The sequence below is a fragment of the Gorilla gorilla genome, chromosome 7 (genome assembly GCF_029281585.2).
Source record: "Gorilla gorilla gorilla isolate KB3781 chromosome 7, NHGRI_mGorGor1-v2.1_pri, whole genome shotgun sequence".
Taxonomy (NCBI): Eukaryota; Metazoa; Chordata; class Mammalia; order Primates; family Hominidae; genus Gorilla; species Gorilla gorilla.
Window position 1 is genome coordinate 39,360,791 of NC_073231.2, and position 19,753 is coordinate 39,380,543.

At 41.4% G+C, this 19,753-nt stretch overlaps 1 protein-coding gene across 3 annotated transcripts in view; it reads left to right on the plus strand.

Moving 5' to 3' along the window:
• The window catches only part of PAG1 (phosphoprotein membrane anchor with glycosphingolipid microdomains 1), a 142,194-nt gene extending 122,728 nt beyond the window's left edge, over positions 1-19,466 (plus strand). For 2 of the 3 annotated variants that reach the window (XM_063709199.1, XM_063709198.1), the window contains 4 exons: positions 2,165-2,261; positions 4,246-4,847; positions 9,107-9,166; positions 12,658-19,466. In XM_063709199.1, coding sequence (XP_063565269.1) covers positions 2,165-2,261; positions 4,246-4,847; positions 9,107-9,166; positions 12,658-13,020 — 1,122 coding nt within the window. In that variant the 3' untranslated portion in view covers positions 13,021-19,466. The remainder of the gene's footprint in view (positions 1-2,164; positions 2,262-4,245; positions 4,848-9,106; positions 9,167-12,657) is intronic. The other variant, XR_010134959.1, reaches the window with a different exon arrangement.
• Positions 19,467-19,753: the final 287 nt, after the last annotated feature.

Consider the following 19,753-nt stretch of genomic DNA (forward strand, 5'->3'; position numbering starts at 1 on the left):
ATCCCCTGCCTTCTTCCTGATCCACCACATAATTCATTATTGCCCCAACCCATAGCCTCATTTATATGGATGTGAATGTCTGTGAGAGAGCGCGAGCACACACAGGAACGCATGCGTACCCGGGCACTGGCACCCATGTACACACGCTCGCCCACCCAGCTCTCCTTAAGAGCTTTTCAGCTCCTAGATCTTATACAACTTGCGGATTCTTCATCTCATAGAAGCAAAGATTAGGAATAGTAGTTAGAGTCTAGATTATGGTAACTTCAGCTGTGATCGATTATGCTGTTATGGGCCCACCTGGGAGTCTTCCTCCCCCACACCCATGCCTGCCCATTTATAACATCATTTCTGGGATATTAGCACGTGCATTGCAAGTTCCTGGCAACCTAACACAGTGACCCATCTCACTGGGGGCTCATCAGACGTGAATGAGCTGCACTGGATGGAAACAGCTGACTTCCAATACACTTTTGGATCATTGCACAGCATGAACTATCTGCTGTGTATTACTGGCTTCCAATCAAGAGTCAGAGAATTTGTGAGCCCAACCAGCAAAGGTTTGTGTGCTGTTTACATCACAACTTTCCTTGTAGAATCCTGGAGCATGAGATAGCCTCTTGGAACATGCAGGCTGTGAGAAGAACAGGGAGCAAATCACATTTGCAGTGATTTGGGCTGCAACCTGAGACAAGTTGGGTATTTAAAGAAATACATGAACACCAACTTGCTTTCTGACTACTCTTAGCTATAGCTGAGCCAGGCATATTGTTCTGGGTAGCATCTACACATTCTATCCCTGCAGAAAACCAACTATTGATGCCATTCTTCCCTCCAAATGTCCTAAGTTTATTTGTAAGAATAAGAAAGATTTGCAGAGCTGGGCACAGTGGCTCACGCCTGTAATCCCAGCACTTTGGGAGGCTGGGGTGGGCACATCGCTTGAGGCCAGGAGTTCGAGACCAGCCTGAGCAACATAGCAAGATCTCATCTCTTAAAATTTGTTTCAAATTAGCCAGACATAGTGGTGCATACCTGTAGTCCCACCGATTCCAGAGGCTGAGGCAGGAGGATCTCTTGGGCCCAGGAGTTTGAGACTTCAGTGAGCTATAATCATGCTACTGCACTCCAGCCTGGGCAACAAGGTGAGACCTCATCTTAAAAAAAAAAAAAAAAAAAAGTTTGCAGAGCTAATTTTCAGCATATTATTGTTTCTGTGTACCTAGCAGCCAGAGGCTTTGCTGGTTCTAAAATAGTTTCAGAAATCAATAGCCTTATCTATCTCTGACCAGATTTAAGTCTGTTCCCTTCACATGACAAAGGGTGATGCCTTTCCACGTTTCTCATAGCATGGCACACCTTTACCAATAATGATTTACAGCACCTGTGTTGTAAGGATGAGGCTGCTGTGGTCTTTTTCAACCAGTCCCCTTCCTGCCTTGAGCTAAGGGAATTGATATCTCACAACCTGCCTATAGCCCTGTGTAGGTCACCAGGCAGGAAGCTCTGCACATGGCTTTGGAAGATTCCCAGTGCCCCTAAGATTCTGGGACAACAGTGTCTAATAGAACTTTCTGCAGTGCTGGAAGTGTTCTGTATCTCCTATTGGATATGGTATCCACTGGCCACATGTGGCTGTTGAGCGCTTGAAATGTGACTAGTCAACAAGGAACTCAATTTAGTGTATTTTATTTTACTTAATTTAAATCTAAAAACAGTAGCTCCCCTCAATCTGTAGTTTTGATTTCTGCAGTTTCAGTTACCCACAGTCAACCACAATCCAAAAATAGGTGAGAACCATACAAGATATTTTGAGAGAAAGGAAGAGCACATTCACATAACTTTCATTATATTATATTGTTTTATTATCAGTGGTTATTGTTAAATTACTGTACTTATAAATTAAACATCATCATAGGTACAACATATATGGATAGGAAAAGACATAGTCTATATAGGGTTCAGTACTACTCATGGTTTTAGGCATCCACTGGGGGTCTTGAAATGTACCCTCTGTGGATAAGGGGGGACTATTATAGGAGATCCTGTTTTCTGTTTCTGCTGTTTTAATTTTTTGAAAAAGCCATGGATCTTCTCCTCTGCTCTGCAGTCCAGATTCTTAGCAATGTGATGCATTTGTTTTTGTTTTTGTTTTTGTTTTCAGCCTTCAGACAAGGAGATGTTCAGCCGTTCAGTTACTAGCCTGGCAACAGATGCTCCTGCCAGCAGTGAGCAGAATGGGGCACTCACCAATGGGGACAGTAAGTTCTGCAAAAACACCAGCTTTCCACACAGGCCTCATCACCTCTGGAAGTCCTAGGTTTCAAAATACGTAGCTCAAAAAGTAGGAAATGTGTTATTGCTCAGTTTTAGTATTCCTAGCAGTTTTAGCAGAACCCCTCATTTGGATGAATACTACTACTTATTAATCCACTTCTGTGTGCCAGGCATTGTTCTAAGACTGGTACATGTACTAATTCATTTACTCTTTTAGTACATTTTAGTACATTTACATGTACTAATTCATTTATCCCACGGGATTACTGTTATTAATAATAACACTACTCTGTAAGATAGGTATTATTATTCCTCACAATTTAAAGGTGACAAAACTGGGCACATTGCTGCTGTAACAATATTACCACAAACCTCATGCCTTAAAATAACAGAATTTATTGACTTGCAATTCTGAGGTCAGGAATCTGAAGTGGGTCTCACTGGGCTAAAATCAGGGCATCCGTAGGCCTGTGGTCCTTCCTGAAGCCTCAAGGAGAATCCATTGGCCCTCTTCACATCCCTCTCTGACCCTCCCCCCTCCCTATTCACTTATAGGGACCCTTGTGATTACATTGGGCCCACCTGGATAATCCAGGCTTCCCTCTCATCCCGGAGTCATCTAATTAACAGCCTTAATTCCACCTGTAGCCCTAATCCCTCCATACCCTCTGCAAAACATTACACATTCACAGGTTCCAGGAATTAGGAGACAGACATTTTTCAGGGTCGTTCTGCCTTCCACAGAGATGTTGCTAATTTGCCTGATATCATATAGTCAGCGGGCTAAGGATCTGTAGTTGGAACCAGGCAGTCTGATCCCTGGGCATGCACTCAGTCACTCTGCATAACCTCTACATCATGCATTGTATACTCTTGCTGATGGAAGGAGCAGCTAGGTTTCCTTCATGCTTTAGAGTTTACACCATGCTTTCACCTGAGGTAAGAGGGCATCCTGTTACCCCTGTTTACTGATAAGGAAACTGTGGGGTAATCAGGACACCAGTGCCTGTTCTCTGTCTACCGTGATGTAGACAACTAGAAGCAGAGAGCAAAAGTTCACTCCCTCCGTGATGATCAGGGATTTAGAACACACAGGGGTGTTGGTAAGTTCAGAAGGATTGGGGGATCTGTTGTCATTTTTTCACATACCCCTTGGAGACACTATTTCTAATTCCCCCAGAGTGAGACACTAATGGAATAACTTGCTTACTTTGTGTCTGCATCCTAAGGGCAGGGCTTTCTGTTTCATTGAATGATGTGTCTGCAGCACCCTGCACCATCCCTGGTGCATGGCAGGCACTCACAACACAGTTGACAAAGGGACGACTGAACAGCTTCACACAATAGCATATCTGTGGCTGGCCAAGCATTTCACATTTGGTTTTTTCTAATTTGAGGTAGGAATGTTGGTGGCGGGATGAGATGGAAGCAAGGTATGAGGTGCCAGTCCCTTTGTGCTAATGGCTGAAGGGTGCATGTTTGCCCTGTAGTTTCTATTATGTCTGCCAAACAAAAGTCACCTGTGTGAAAGGGGGTGGCTACCAATAATTCCCTCCACACAGGCAGGGGTCAGTGGTGCTGGGGACCGTGGTCACTGCACATGCTGCCTTTCTGGTGTCCAGCCTCCCATAGTTCAGCTGCATCAAACTGGTCATCTTCTGGTCACATTGGACAATCTGCCTACAAGAGTCTCTCATTGGAGTGACATTAAGGAAAGTAATTGTGAACTATACTTAGAGCCAAGATAACTTATTAAATCTTGTATTGGGAAAGATATAATGAACAGCTTTATTTTAAACTGTGATTGAAGTAGGATACCAACTGATGGTCATAACAACTATAATTTGTGCCTGAGACTTAAATAAAAAGCACACATCTTGATTTAACCTAACTGTATATTACCTGATTCTCGGTAATGATTATTGAAAGACTTGCCTTTCTCCGCTTTTAATGTGTGTGCTGCTTTAGTTCTTTCAGAGGACAGTACTCTGACCTGCATGCAGCATTACGAGGAAGTCCAGACATCAGCCTCGGATCTGCTGGATTCCCAGGACAGCACTGGGAAACCAAAATGTCATCAGAGTCGGGAGCTGCCCAGAATCCCTCCCGAGAGCGCAGTGGATACCATGCTCACAGCGAGAAGTGTGGACGGGGACCAGGGGCTGGGGGTGGAAGGGCCCTATGAAGTGCTCAAGGACAGCTCCTCCCAAGAAAACATGGTGGAGGACTGCTTGTATGAAACTGTGAAAGAGATCAAGGAGGTGGCTGCAGCTGCACACCTGGAGAAAGCCCACAGTGGCAAGGCAAAATCTACTTCTGCCTCGAAAGAGCTCCCAGGGCCCCAGACTGAAGGCAAAACTGAGTTTGCTGAATATGCCTCGGTGGACAGAAACAAAAAATGTCGTCAAAGTGTTAATGTAGAGAGTATCCTTGGAAATTCATGTGATCCAGAAGAGGAGGCCCCACCACCTGTCCCTGTTAAGCTTCTGGACGAGAATGAAAACCTTCAGGAGAAGGAAGGGGGAGAGGTGGAAGAGAGTGCCACAGACACGACCAGTGAAACTAACAAGGTGGGCACTGGCGTTTTTGTTTTGCCTTTGTGGGTTCCTGTTCTGGTTAGGAATCTAGCTGGCCCTGGAGTTGTTCTGGGAAATATCTGCAAACACTTTCCAGTTTGTTGAATGATGAGAGCTGTTTTCATGTAAGCTGTGTTTGGCTTTTTCCCCCTCCAAGTAATAAAATACCAAAAACTTGTATTTATCAAATATTTCTCTCAGCACCTTACTTGGATATTTTCACATTTTTTCCATCATATCTAATTAGGGCCAAATCTTCTTTGCTTCATTTTGAAGTCCACAAATTAAATACAGAAACTGGACACTTTGCCCACACATTTTACCCATTCTGCTTGTTGGCTGCCTCAGCAGCATGGTGACCTTTCCCCTTCCAGGATCCCCAAAAATCAGCATGCATAGCAACAGGCACCATGGGAACCAACTCACAGGTGCCCCTGGTTATATCTGATTGTACAAACCTTCATATAAATCAATAGGAGATCTTATTTTGTGACCATTTCTAAACTATAGCCTATACTTCCTAAATTTAGATATTCAACAAAGCTGTAAAATGCATCCACACCTTCTGCATGTGTCTGATAACTTGATATCTGAGCCACGATGAAGTTCACATCCCTGGTTGTTAAAATCTCTTTGGGATTTAACTAGGCCCATCTACTTCAGGCAACTAATAATTAATCTCTGTTTTCTACACAGAAAAAGAGGAAGGTTCTCTCTTCTATTCAGTTTTAGTAGGAAGGACAAGTAGCAGGTTAGCCAGTCACTAGTAGCCTTAAAAACCTTCCGTAGTTGATGGCCAGAGGCGAACCCTCACTCTGTTTGTATAAATTAGACCAAGAAAATCATTATTTGTGCTGTTCTCTGAATGCATTTCAACTTTTCATATTATCCATGAAATCAGCTGTTGAGAGCACCAATAAAAGGGTTTATGAACATGTTCATAAAATGCAAAAATGCAGTCCAATTTTTTGCCCTTCATAGAACCAAAGACCATAAACCTGATGTAAAGTTCATGCTGCCTAAACCAGATAAAGCTTTTTACTTACAAGCATTAGAAAGATAAGACGCTGAGTTGTCTAACCATTGCTGGTAAACAGTTCTCCAGATTTCACGTTAAAAACTGGAAATACTCATCTGGAAATAAAATTATCCTTCCACAATATAGTAAAAATGAGTAATCCATCATCTTTATATAAACAACCCTAATTTTAAGTGAGTTGAGGGTTTGAAGTATTTAATATTCATTCATTTATTTAACAAAAGATCTTAATGAGCACTTGCTGTGTGCCACCCAGTCTTCTAGTGCTGGAAACAAAACATGTACATGAACAAAATCCCTGCCCTGTGGAACTTACATCTTAGTGGGAAGAGACAGACATAAAGTTTAAAGTTTATAAGAGAAAAAAATAGAACCGAATAAGGGGGACTGAGAAAACAGGTGGGGAGTACAGTTTTGGATAGAGTGGTCAGGGTCTGCCCATCTATGAAGGTGACGTTTGAGTTAAAGGAGCCAAGGGGGTGAGGTTTGTGCTTTTGTGGAAAGAGCACGTGAAGCAGAGGGGATGCCCCGTGTGAGGCCCCTGAGGCTAGAGCTTGCAACTGGCTTTTTAAGGGAAGAGGAGGGGACTGCTGTGGGTGGAGAGGGAAGAGCAAGGGCAGCAGTGAGGAGAAAGAGAACCAGAGCTCGATCCTGGATGACCTTGCCTTATAGTCTGAACACTAATAATGTCACTAGAGTCCCGAGCAGCAGAATGGCACAACCCAGCCTATGTTTTCAAAGGATCCCTCTGACTCCAGTTTTGAAATAAAGGGTAGAAGTGAGGAGAACAATTGGGTGGTGACTCTAATAAACCAGATTAGAAATGGCGGTGGCCTGGATCAGGGAAGAGGCAGCAGAGGTGATGAGAAAAGCTAAGCCAGAGCCAAGAGATCTGCGGATGGATCTTACGCGTAGTGAGATAAAGAAGAGGCAGTGATGAGTACGAGGCTGGGCCCAACATGTGGGAAAGATGGAATCGCCATTAACTGAAATGAAGAGGATACAGGCAGAGCAGGTTTTGGGGGGAGAACCAGCATTCAGTGTTGGGTATGTTTAACTTGAGATACTGATTGGACTTCCAAGTAGAGCTTATCAGATGGTAGCTGGATTGATGAGCCGGGTAAAGAGGAAAGGCCAGGGCTGGATTTGCTGATGTGGGAGTCATCCACAGAATGTGGTTTTAAAAGTCATGAGATTGGGTGAGGTCACAGGATAGGTGAGTGTAAATAGAGCCTGGAAGAGCTCCAAGAAGAGAGATCTGGAAAAGGAACCAGCAGAAGAGACCAAAGTAGGAAACAAAAACAGGAAAGTTGTGGAGTCCTGGAAGCCAGTGAAGAACGTGTCCAGGAAGGAAGGAGTGGCGGGCTGCTCTGCCGAGTGCAGCGGGTAGGTCAGGGAAGGCGAGTCTCATTGGTGCCCTTGACAAGAGCAGTCTCTGTGGAATGGTAGAGGCAGAAACAAGACTGAAATGGATTAGAAAGAGAATAGGAAGAGAAAAATTGTTCGGTTGACTTTTTAGACCACTCTTTAAAAGGTTTTGCTATGAAGAAGTGAGACAGGCTGGGCACAGTGACTCATGCCTGTAATCATAACACTTTGGGAGGCCGAGGTGGGTGGATCACTTGAAACCAGGTGTTTGAGACCAACCTGGGCAATGTAGCAGCACCCTGTCTCTACAAAAAATACAAAAATTAACTGGGCATGGTGGTATGCACCTGTAGTCCCAGCTACTTGGGAGGCTGAGGTGGGACAATGGCTTGAGCCTGGGAGGTCAAGGCTGCAGTAAGCCAAGATCACGCCACTGCATCCCAGCCTGAATGACAGAGTGAGATGCTGTCAAAAAAAAAGGAAGTGAGATAATGAGTAGGTAGAATTTCGGAGTAGGACTGGGTTTGTTTTGGTTTTAGAATGAGAGAAACAACAGCATGTTTGCATGTGGCTGGGAATGATCCCACACTGGGAGAATTCCTGGCTCAGTATTCACACATAGGTATGTGGAGACAGGGTCTAGTGTGTAGGAAGGAGGGGATCGCCTGAAGGAGGAACATGGAAAATCCATTTGACAGGGAGGAAAGAAAATAGATTAATGCAGAGGCTGAGGGTGGGGGTAAGAGTTGATACAAATTTCTTCTGATTCCTTCAGTTTTCTTAGCCAACTAGGAAGCAAGATCATCTGCTCAGAGTGAAGATAGGTGAGGAGGTGTTGGAAGTCTGGGGAGAAGAGGAGAAGATGAAAAGTAGACTGTGAGTTGAGCAGAGACTGGGTATATTGGGGAAGCATCAGATGATACGGAGCGGCTTTAAGGGCTCACTAGAGGGTTGAGTTCACGTATGATTGGCAGTTGACTATGGAGCTTAAGCTTAGTAAAGCAGTACAGGACACCAAGGAGAAGGGCAGACTTTGAAAGCATGAATGGGTCCCAATGGTGTTGAAGGAGCATTGGAACTGGGTTACAGAAGGAGTGAGCTTTGACAAAGACGCTGGTCTGAAAGGGGTTGCAAGGACTTGGGCTGGTGGAGAGGCTGTGGTTTAGAAAGGCCTGGGATGCAGCCATGAGGGTGCTGAGGCTGGGGGTGGACATGGAGAGGGGACACAGATAGAGCACAAAATCAGTGGGGGCAGGGGAAGTCAAGGAACTGAAGGGCGGGATTTAGAAGGGTACACGTTTGTTGAGGTCACCAAAAATTAAGACAAGGGATGTGTTAGAGAATCAGTAAACCAAGAGCCAAAATCCTTGAGAAATCAGGCAGGGGGCAAGACACAAAATGTGAGTCAGTTTCTCCATTAGCTTTGAAGTTTCCAAATGACTTAAGGATCTTTCTGATGACGCCAGGAAACTGTAGAAGTATAAAATTCAGGCATTTGATAAAGAAACACCATGTTTTTAAATATTAATCCTCCATGGATGATCAATCCTTCAGTGACAATTAGGAATTGAAACAGTAGTCTAAATAATTATTTTGGCTTCTTTGTAGCTACAGATGCAAATACAAAATTAGAGGAAATTTCTCTAAGGATAATACTACTAGATATCCCCGAACATCATACATGTGGTAATAGATTGCATAAGTGTTTCTCTTCCCATAATTTCTTCGTGGTTCCATAAAAATCATTTGAAAACGTTGCTAGACAGATTATGAGGAAACATGTGCAAAAGAAAGGTTAGATTGTTAACATCAAATTACTTTCCTTGGCTTGTGTTTGTTCTGACAGAGATTTAGCTCATTGTCATACAAGTCTCGGGAAGAAGACCCCACTCTCACAGAAGAAGAGGTAAGTTTTGTTTCTTTTTAAAAAGAGAAAACTGTAGTAAAGAATAGACCTTCTCCCCTTGAATAAATGCACTGTAATGTTACCCTTTGAAAGAGCTGAAATATTCTCCTATGCCTATGTTTGGAGATGAAGACTTGGGATGTTGGTTTTATAATGGCTTGGAGAGACTGACGGGCAGGCCAGACAAGGATGGCAGGACAAGTAGTCAGCTCAGGAAAAGAAACTGAGCAGGAAAGCAGGGTCAGGAAAAATAGAGAGGGCAGGGGAGAAGAGTGAGAAGAGAAAAATTCCAGCATGGGAGCAGTCAGCAGTCAGGAAGACCACATCAGAAGGAAATGAATCATGGGTTGGAAAACTCAGGAAATTAGAACAGGTGAGTGTAGGGAATTTGCTCCAGCCTGGGAGACAGAAAGAGGAAGTCTCTGTGTGGAAATTTGGATGCTGAGAGCAGATTAACTTCAGTAAGTACAGTTCCAGGCTGGAGCTAGGGTCAGACATAGCAGCCAACAGGAGCAGATCGCATATTCCCAAGCACCAGGGTGCAAAATTCACGAGTTAGATTTTCAATGAAGCATTAAAATTGTTAAAGCCAGTATTATATATATATAATATGAAATATGTGTATAAATACATATTTCATATGTATATATATAAATGTTGAGCTATGCCCAGAGAGCTAAACACCTTAATTGATCTAGCTGTATATAGCTTCTATCTGGAATTCCTAGCAGAGTAAATTGTGTACATGTACAAGAGCAAAGTACATATGCAGGTACATCACTTCCTATAGGACTCTGAGTAAAGCATTAGAATATGGACATAGACACCCACGTTGAATGTTCAAAGAGCAAAAATGCTTTCCCTAGGTGATATTGCCCACCCTCGTCCATGTTTCTACCTCCAGAATGGACCTGCCATCTGTCTATCTGGTTGCACAGACCAAAACCTAGGGGTCATCTCGATACTTCCTTTTCCTCACTGTCCTCCAACACAGTCAATTGCCAAGACCCATCAGTTGCACCTCCAAACTGTTTTCTTTGTGTACCCACCTCCCTCAAGCCCACTGCGGCCGCCCCTCCCTAGGCCAGAGCAGTCCCCTCCTGCTGATCCCTGGCAGCTCCTTGGCCTCCCTCCACTCTGTTTTCTACTCTGCAGCCAAAGTGATCCCATCTGGGACAAGAAGGTAAAATATATAGGAGTTCTGGGAATTAAAGACTATGTAAAATTTTAAATTGCTCCTTATCTTACATTTGTTTGTATTTTTTGAAACAGGACCTAGTTATACTGATGAATTTTTAACATGACATAACTATGACTCACAGACATTCATTTTAGGACAAAGAGGAAAAATAAATATAAAAGTTTTTTTTGTATTTATGTAATTTAATGTTAAACAGTCCAGACTGAAGCTGAGATCTGAGCTTTAAGTTCTATTATCCCAGTTTAACAGAATGTTATGGAAAGGATTGATTAGAAAAACAAGAGAAATGGGGAAAAGGAAGAGAGTAACTTATGAGAATATAGCAACAATTTACAGACTGAGGAATAATGATGAAAGTTTTAAAGAGAAAAATTGAGAAGCTAAATAGCAAGGGGGCTGGAAGAGAAACCTGTATACAAAATAAAAATAATAGTCATAATGGTCATAGAAAACAGTCAAAAGGAATATGAGAAGACTCAAGAAGCTTTTATAAAAGTTGAAATGTACAGTGAGACCCTCTGCACACTAGGTTCATTCCCAGAGTCAATATTAAATTGCAAGTTAATGAATGAGGACAAAGGCCAAGAAGACCAAGTACTCTTACAAAGAGTGGGGGGCATTAATTACAAAGACCAGGGGGAAGAAAGCCGAGGAGAGAAGCTAATGGTGGTGAGGGGCTGACTCTCATTGTTACAATCTAGGTCAAGGTACATTTGTCCTCCTTGATGTTACCAGGTGATGAATACACTGGTATGCCGTCTCCCCTCACCATTGTCATCCATTGTTTACCCTTTTATAATCTGTCCACATATAATTTTTGGCTTGGACCACCGTTTAGATAATATATTCTGTGTTTGCACTTCATTATAAACAGCAGTGAATTTTTTTATTAAATGCAAAGAAATTATAATTCTTCTATTCTGACAGCAGTTTTTTCATTAAAACCGCTAAGGTGAGAATGTTAAATCATTTCATATTCATTAGGATAGTCAGATCAACATAGTAAGAGTTTTCCAAAGACTGTTTATCTGAACTGTAAACCCTTGGATTGTCAAGGCCTCACCAAACTGAGCCAGCCACCAGCCTGTAATGAAAAGTTCTCATGCAAATGACCAGTTAGCATGTGGCAGGCCTGTCTTAAGAAGCTTTTGAGGCCAGCTGGAAACTTCACCTGCAGTATGTGAGAAAAGTGAAAGCAGGAAAATGTCCCTCAGCCCTTGGGAAGCCAGGCATCTGTGAGGAAGCATGTTCATGTATTTCCCGGGTATTTGAATGAATCAAATCACTGTGATAAAAATAAACACAGGTAATGAAGGGTATTTTTACTTACTTCCAACCGTGATTTTTCACAATAAAATAATACTCCCCAAAAGTCTCCTAATTAGTATATTTAATCTTCACAATGAATGAAATCCCTGTTGGTATCGGAGGTGATACAGGATTTATTAGTGAGACTGTGAGGGTGTGCTTGGAAAGCCACTGGCTCTTAATAGGATCCTGTAAGTTGTCATTTCTGACTTGGCTGGTTGCAAGCGAGAATGAGTTTTCCCACTGAAGAAAACTAGACCTGGACTGTCAATGTCTGTTTAACCGGTAATACGCAACTAAGTCAAGAAATAATGGACAGGAATACCCTTTCAGATATATGTGTACCACCAACGAGAATCCAGCAACGGGTGTTGGGTTGGAGACCACTGTGATGCAGGAAGCATGGAGTAGTCTAATTCAGAGTTCTTATACTTTTCTGGCCATCAGAATCAGCACCGGTTGCTGGGCCCCAGCCCCGAGGTTCTGATTTGGTGGTTCTGGGATGAGGCCTGAGAACTTGCCTTTCTGACAAATTCCCAGATCCTGCTGCTGCTGGTTTACAGCCCACATTTTGAGAATCACTGGTCTACTATGTGTTTTCTGTCCTTTTTTGTAAAGCAGTGGAGCCCCTTTTCAGGCAAAATATCATTCTGATAAAGAAATAAAACACATGCTGTGGTCAGGTCCCCGGGGGCTTCAGGAGCTTCCCACTCCACCTCTCCTCAAATTCCTCGGCAGACCCAAGAGAACTGGGTTTTCATGGAATTAAGGGAATATGACTGATCTAGTTAACATAGTTGAAGATAATGTGTGTAATTATTCTCTAGTAATGTGCTCCATAATTAGTACAGATAAGAAAGAACAGATCTTTAAGGAGTATACACACAGAAGCCCAGGAGTGCCCAGTATGTAGCTTGTCACTAAAAAGAGGGAGGGGGAAGTCACAGCTGGAAGTTTATTCAACTCTCCCTTTGTCTCCTAGATCTCAGCTATGTACTCATCAGTAAATAAACCTGGACAGTTAGTGAATAAATCGGGGCAGTCGCTTACAGTTCCGGAGTCCACCTATACCTCCATTCAAGGGGACCCACAGAGGTCACCCTCCTCCTGTAATGATCTCTATGCTACTGTTAAAGACTTCGAAAAAACTCCAAACAGCACACTTCCACCAGCAGGGAGGCCCGGCGAGGAGCCAGAGCCTGATTATGAAGCGATACAGACTCTCAACAGAGAGGAAGAAAAGGCCACCCTGGGGACCAATGGCCACCACAGTCTCGTCCCAAAGGAGAACGACTACGAGAGCATTAGTGACTTGCAGCAAGGCAGAGATATTACCAGGCTCTAGCAACCCAGAAGACAACCCTGGATAGCCTGTGATCAGTGTCTGGGGACGTTTCTTCTGTGGAAGAGAAGAAGTGACACAAACCTATACTTCATATGCTGCTTTATTCACCTGAAGATGGTTGGAGAGGCCCTGTCGACTGTTCTCCCAGTTGTTCAGTTTCTGAGACAGAGAGGTACGGACTAGGCTGCACCTGAGTGTGCCCCTGCCTGCCAGATGGACAGGCACACCCAAGCACATCTCCCTGCTGCACCCTCACCGCCCACAAAAGATCCCAGCTGTCAGTGGTCTCATCTCATTAGTGAGGAAAGCCAAGCTGTATGGAAAAACTGCACTCACCAAGGACCGCAATGCCCCCGGCCTAAAGTACTGCCATTCAGAAGAGCAGGTTTTTCTTCCTCTCTTTCCTTTTCTCTGTCTGCTATTGACTTTAAGGCTTTTTTCCCCTTGAAATGTCCAGATTCCTGTGGTTCATTCCAAGGAAATTTTCACACAAAGCTTGGCCTTTGCCCTCAATGTAGGTGTTTTAGGATGGCGACAAACCATGGCTGCTGCTTTCTGCCCAGCTCGCCAGTCCTCCCCAAAGAGCCGCGCATCAGCACCTGGAGATCTGGACCCTGCGGGTGAAGGGATGGGGAGGGACGTCCCTGGAGTCTCTTCTGTCTTTGTTGCTTCTTATTTTGGCATTCTATATCAGCAGCCTCTCCCCAAAGTACTTGAAGTCAGTTTTAGATGCTTTATTTTATTTTTCTAGTCAAAAACGTGTTTCCCCCAGTGTTTGAAAACTCGTCCGAACCTTTTCAGTATTTTCCATGAGTATTGTGGTACTTCTAGACTTGTTTAAGCCCAGAACTCATTCCTTCAAAACAGAGAGCCTTAATCTTTATGTTGGGACACAGACCACATATCTGGACGGCAGCCATGCATCCATCTCTGAAGGGCTGTGGACATGAATGTGTATTTCCCATGGTCTCCGCTGCCCACACCAACAGTGTGGCATCTCATAAGTTAACTGCTACCCTAAGGTAATCTAAGATTAAAATGTAAACATTTATTTTTGTTATGTAAGTTTATAAGATGTTTTATGTTCAATGCCTAATTTCTCAAAAGTGCCAGAAAAAAATGTATATTAGCTATTTTGATTTTATGTACAATGATTTATACTCTCCTTTTGAAAAGTACCATAAAGCACACAAGCTAGATCGCTACAAGGAGCTGTTATCTTTTTTCTAATCAAGTGTTTAAAACACTGATGGTTTTTAAAGACTCACCTTTTTAAATGGTACTTGGAGCTCCTGATTCAAATTACCTAGACCCCCTAGAGAAATAAATGGAATATACATAAATAATCATTTTCAGTGGTTTATGGTGGGCAATATTGCAGTATTTGAAATGGTAAAAATGGAAAGAAGAACAAAATATGATGAGAGGTGGCTGTGAATTATAAACCTCATAAAAGTGTCATAATTCCATTAAGGTTTAATTATATTTTTTCAGAAAACAGTGATGAATTCTGTAGTCCAGTGCTTGCCAATGCAAATTGCCTATTGGAATCTTCTTCCTATATTTTACAAACATCAGTGGCTGAAATAGCTCAGAGTAAGAGCTCAGCCTGGTTTGAATGTAATCATCTCTTTAGATCTTATAAGGCCAGCATTAGGAAACTTGTTCACTTTTCATTTTCAAAGGAGCCTAGTTGAAGTGCTATTATGAGTGTGGGCTATGGAAAGACAGCTTTTCCTACACTGATAAAGAAAAAAAATGAGGAAATTATTTCATCCCCTTGTGACATCTGTGACTTTTTGGATTTAATAATCTTGCTGTTTTTCCTCTTTATGACAAAGAATATAGTTGGGAGGATGACGTGTCTTAAAAATTGTAGAGACCAGCTCACTGGAATGTTTTTCCATCCCTGTATTCATGGCTTGACTTTGTGACTGCTCTACACTGCATGTCTGACATTGCAAAGTGAGCTATGTTGAGGTAAACTGGTTGGTTGTCATTATTTTGCAATCAGCCTGGTCTCTCCCATGAAGATGTCATGTGCATAAGCACAATCATCACTGATTAGAAGATCACAGCAGAATACCCTTGGATTAGAGAGAAGTTTGTACCTTGCATTTCTCTGAATTCTAGTCTCTCATAAGCACTGCTTTGCCTGGTGATTTTCACTGCTTTGTGTTAATGACTGAGCGATCTCTCACATGATGGGGTTCTTTAGTACATGGTAACAGCCATGTCATCTTACACACCTAGCATTGTGCATGCTGTAGTGACATCCTCTATAGGCATCTTACAGCTCAAAACTTTTGTTTCATTTCATGCCTTACTTATCAAAAAGGCAGGAAAGTAGGTATGATCTCTAAAGTAAAAAAAAAAAAAAAACCTTTTTATAGAAAGCTCATAAATAATCATGTCATTTTGCAATTTTGTTACGAAAATTTCCCCCAAGAGTTTTCAAATATTAGTTCTGCAATGTGGCTATGAAATATGCACGAAATATACCTTTTAATTTGAGGACCAGTGGTTAGAATAAGCTGTGATATAAAGTATTTTCAGTGTATTTTTAAAGGAACTATAAGGCCCTCCAGCATAAACGCTAAAAGAATAGATGGTAGCACAGGCCATGAGGGCTGGGGGAGAGAAGCAGAGTGAACCTTAGAAAGATGGCTCAGCTATTTGGAGCACTGGATATTTTACTGAAGTATATTTACTGAGGCACCATCAGTGTTTTGACTGTACAGTATAGTTTTTCATAAATTTCATCACATTTACTTTGTTCAGAATCTGGGCTTGAATCTTTGAGTTGGACAAAAGCCTATGGTTTCTTTTAAAAAGTTTCATCTTGAGCTAATGCTACAGTTTAAATAAAATGTATGAAAGGTAGTTATCAAAAACAATTTGTATATTTAAAATTCTATTTTGACATCCATTTTTTACAGCGAATTATAGCAAGTTATGTGAAATTTAAAAATAAATTTTAGGAAATTTTTTTATCTTGTAAGAATTATAAATCTATCTCAGTTAAAAGTAGGATCTTTGTTTTTATTCAGATATTTTGAAAGTTTAGAAGCATTTTGTATGCTACTTTTGGTATTTCTTAAGTATAGTCAGCAGGAAAGGGTAACCTGTTTTATGCAAAATTTTTTTAATTTGTCAAATGTTTTTAGTGTGTCTACTTTCTGAAATAGTCTCAATATCCTGTCTGTATCCTAGGCAGACAACTACACAAGAACAAAATGCTATATAGAAAAGAAAATATTTGAGGAAATCTTAAATTCCATAAGAAAGTAATTCTTGCAAGAATGTTGGCTACATTTTTTTTTCTCTGTCCTGAATAAATTACATCATTAGGTCTGTTGAAGCTTTTGAAGCTACCACTATTCTTTCTGGGATAAAAGCTAATTACTGATTTATTTGCCCTCAAAATCCCAGAGTTAATTCTAATTGAGTACTAAATTAACAGTAAGTAGTTAACACAGAGAACTAAAATTTAACTGCATTATATCACTGTATATATTTCTCATGATTTTTGCTAATTAGAGCATTTACTTAACCAGTAATAAACTACACACACACACACACACACACACATATACGTGTGTGTGTATATACTTGGCTCTGACACAACTCTGGTGCTTAATTAGGATATGTTCTATTATGTATTTTGAATGTTTATCCTGCTAGTGCGATGAACTTTTGTTGGAAAAGCAGAATTCGAAGGAACAGTTTTTCAATCAGTTTCATTTGGTAATTACAGGAAAACCTTGAGTTGCTCTAATTTAATTTTTCCAATTAATACATTTAGACTTTAAATTGCATCCGTAATTCTCTTGGCTGAAAAACAGTGGTATTTTAAAACAGTTTTGTTATACATGTGACTTACTTTTGACTCGGCCTGAGAGGAGGAAATGTAAAGAGGTAAGAGATTTGGCCTAAAGCAGCAAGAGACTAGTAACCTTGAGCCAGGACAAAGCCAAGACAACGTGACTCCCAAGTAGCAGGAGCAGAGGTCGGTCACCTGTGGCATTCTGTTTCATTCCCTTTTAAAATTATGAGACTTTATAGGCAGTGTAAAACATCAGCAGGCAGCGATGTGATAGGATGTGCAAAAAAACTGGTCTGATACCACGGCTATAATTACAGAGTTTTAGTTCAATTAGGATTTTGTAAGTGAGCAAATGACCTTTTTTTCCAGTGCCCCTTGTAATAGTTAATATGAGTCCATGCAATCCTGTGATGCCATTCTCCTGAAGGTGTTGGTTTCTGGTACCCAGCCAGCTTAGCTTTGGCTGCTAGAAGCACAGTAGGTACTGATGATTACTTCCTGGAAATCTTGACAGGCTTATTGTACTGTGTAATGGGGAAAAGTTAAAGTATAATGTTTGGTGTTAATAAATGACTGATGTGAAAATAGGAACATGTGTCTTTAATATCAAATATGGCTTTATTTGCAGTGAAATCTAAATTCCTTATTCTGCAGTAGTATTTTCTTGCCCTGTGTTGTATATTTTCCTAAATAACATTTTTCCTGACAGTGGCTTTAAGCCAGTTGAACACACTTAGACTGAAAGTGTTTAATTTAAAGAGATCAGTCCAGAAACCATGATAAATTAGAATCTTTATCTGGAATTACCAAATTAAAATTTAAAATCATGGTCCAGAAGAGAACAAACATTCATGGTTTTTTTTATCCTACTGCTCATTTTTAGGTCTGTGTTTACATCTAGTCTCTACTATTTGTGAAGTATGTCATTATTTTTTTCAAGTTCTTCTTTGACTTAACTGAAAAATAATATTCCAAATTCTTAATGTAACATGAAAAGAGAAATACAATTTTTGCTTAAAAGACATTTTTTCAAAAGCATTCAATTCAGTAATCATTTCTGTTAATACAGGAAGTTTTTTTGGCTTGCCAGTTATATACTGTGGGTATTTTTTAAAATGTGCTATCCTTGGGTTGTCTCATATCACCTTGTGTAATCATGTATTACAAAGGTTGATAGTTGTCATTTCTCAGATGTCTGTATGTTACATTGGCAGCAGTAAAATGTTTTAATGTTGTTACCTTTTAAATAATTGTGTTGTATTAACATGCCTCATATTTTCTGGGGAAACTTGAAATATATCTAAACAAAAAAGGTCTGTTATAAATAGGAATTGGCATTTCATTGTTAATGTTTTTTCCTCATAAAAATAGTTACACCAAAAGTGACATATTGTCTATTACATGGGCCCAATCAGTATTAAAGTACTCCCCTTACTCAAAAATATTAAAAAATAATTCATGACACTTAGTAGCATTTTCATTGATTGTTTCAAAAGATCTTCATAATGGTCAAATTGTCCAATTCACAAAAGAGTGAGACAGTTGTTTTCAGTACTGGGAATTTTTAAACCTTAGTTTTAAGACCAAAAATATCTCTTATTAGCTTGAACATTTTGTGATTACTTTTCCCTCCCCGGATCTAGTCCTTTTAAGGAGTACGTCTAAAGAATGAGGCCATGAAGTCACTATTTCCTCCCACCTCAGTTTGTCTCCTGGTACTTAGCTGGCCTATCGCTTTGTGTAGCAATACCCCTGGGTCTCTTCCCCACTCAGCCTTCTGTATCTACTATTCACAGGACATGCCATTATGTCTTTCCAGTATGGATCACAGTGCTGCCATATCACAGACCCTGCCAGCCGGCACAGAACCATGCCTCGTCACAGCTCTGCCCAACTCACAGGCTGCCAAGATGAGGCCACAGGTCCACCTAGGGCGGCAGATGCTGGTGCTATTTGTCACGACTTTTGCCAAAACATGTACACTGTTGCTCACATCTTTCATAAGAATGGTTGACATTAAGGGGCCATGGAAAAGCACTTTTAAAAAATTATGTGGTGGAATCAAACTCACAGAGGCAGAAATGTTAGCGCCATGCTCTAACCAAGTAAGCTTAGTGTTCCCCACAGTGCTCTGTATCTGGCCTGGGTCTCCTCAAGCGGCAACCCCCACTGTCCAGCATGTGGAAGGTAGATCCTTATGACAACACCAGACCCATAGTTACCAGGAAAAAAAAAGGAAGCTGAGTGTTGTGAAGGGGAAGAAATCCTTTTTATAAGAAGTAATCATTTTTAGGCCGGGTGCAGTGGCTCATGCCTGTAATCCCAGCACTTTGGGAGGCTGAGACAGGTGGATCACTTGAGGTCAGGAGTTTGAGACCTGCCTGGCCAACATGATGAAACCCTGTCTCTACTAAAAATGCAAAAAAAATTAGCCAGGCATGGTGGCATGTGCCTGTAGTCCCAACTACTCAGGAGGCTGAGGCAGGAGAATCACTTGAACCTGGGAGGCAGAGGTTGCAGTGAGCTGAGATTGCAACACTGCACTCCAGCCTGGGCGACAGACCAAGACTCCATCTCCAAAAAAAAAAAAAAAAAAAAAAAAACACCTTTTTAAAGTAAATTGAGTGTAAAATGTTTTCACCATGAAACCATTGCACCCTCTCCCCCAGGAAACAGTGCCTAAGGATGATGTCAAGTTACAGCCAGTTTGCTCTGATCCCCCAGGACCTAAGAAAACTGTGAGTGCTTCAGCATGCAAAGGTAGAGCTACCAGATAAGGAGAATAACTTGGCCATTTATAGCAAACTGCCTGACTTTGGAGTGAGAAACAAAGCACCTTCTAGGTCCTAGGATAGGTGAATTGGAGGTGCAGCTGCTGAAGTTCTCATTTTCTACATACTTCAGGAG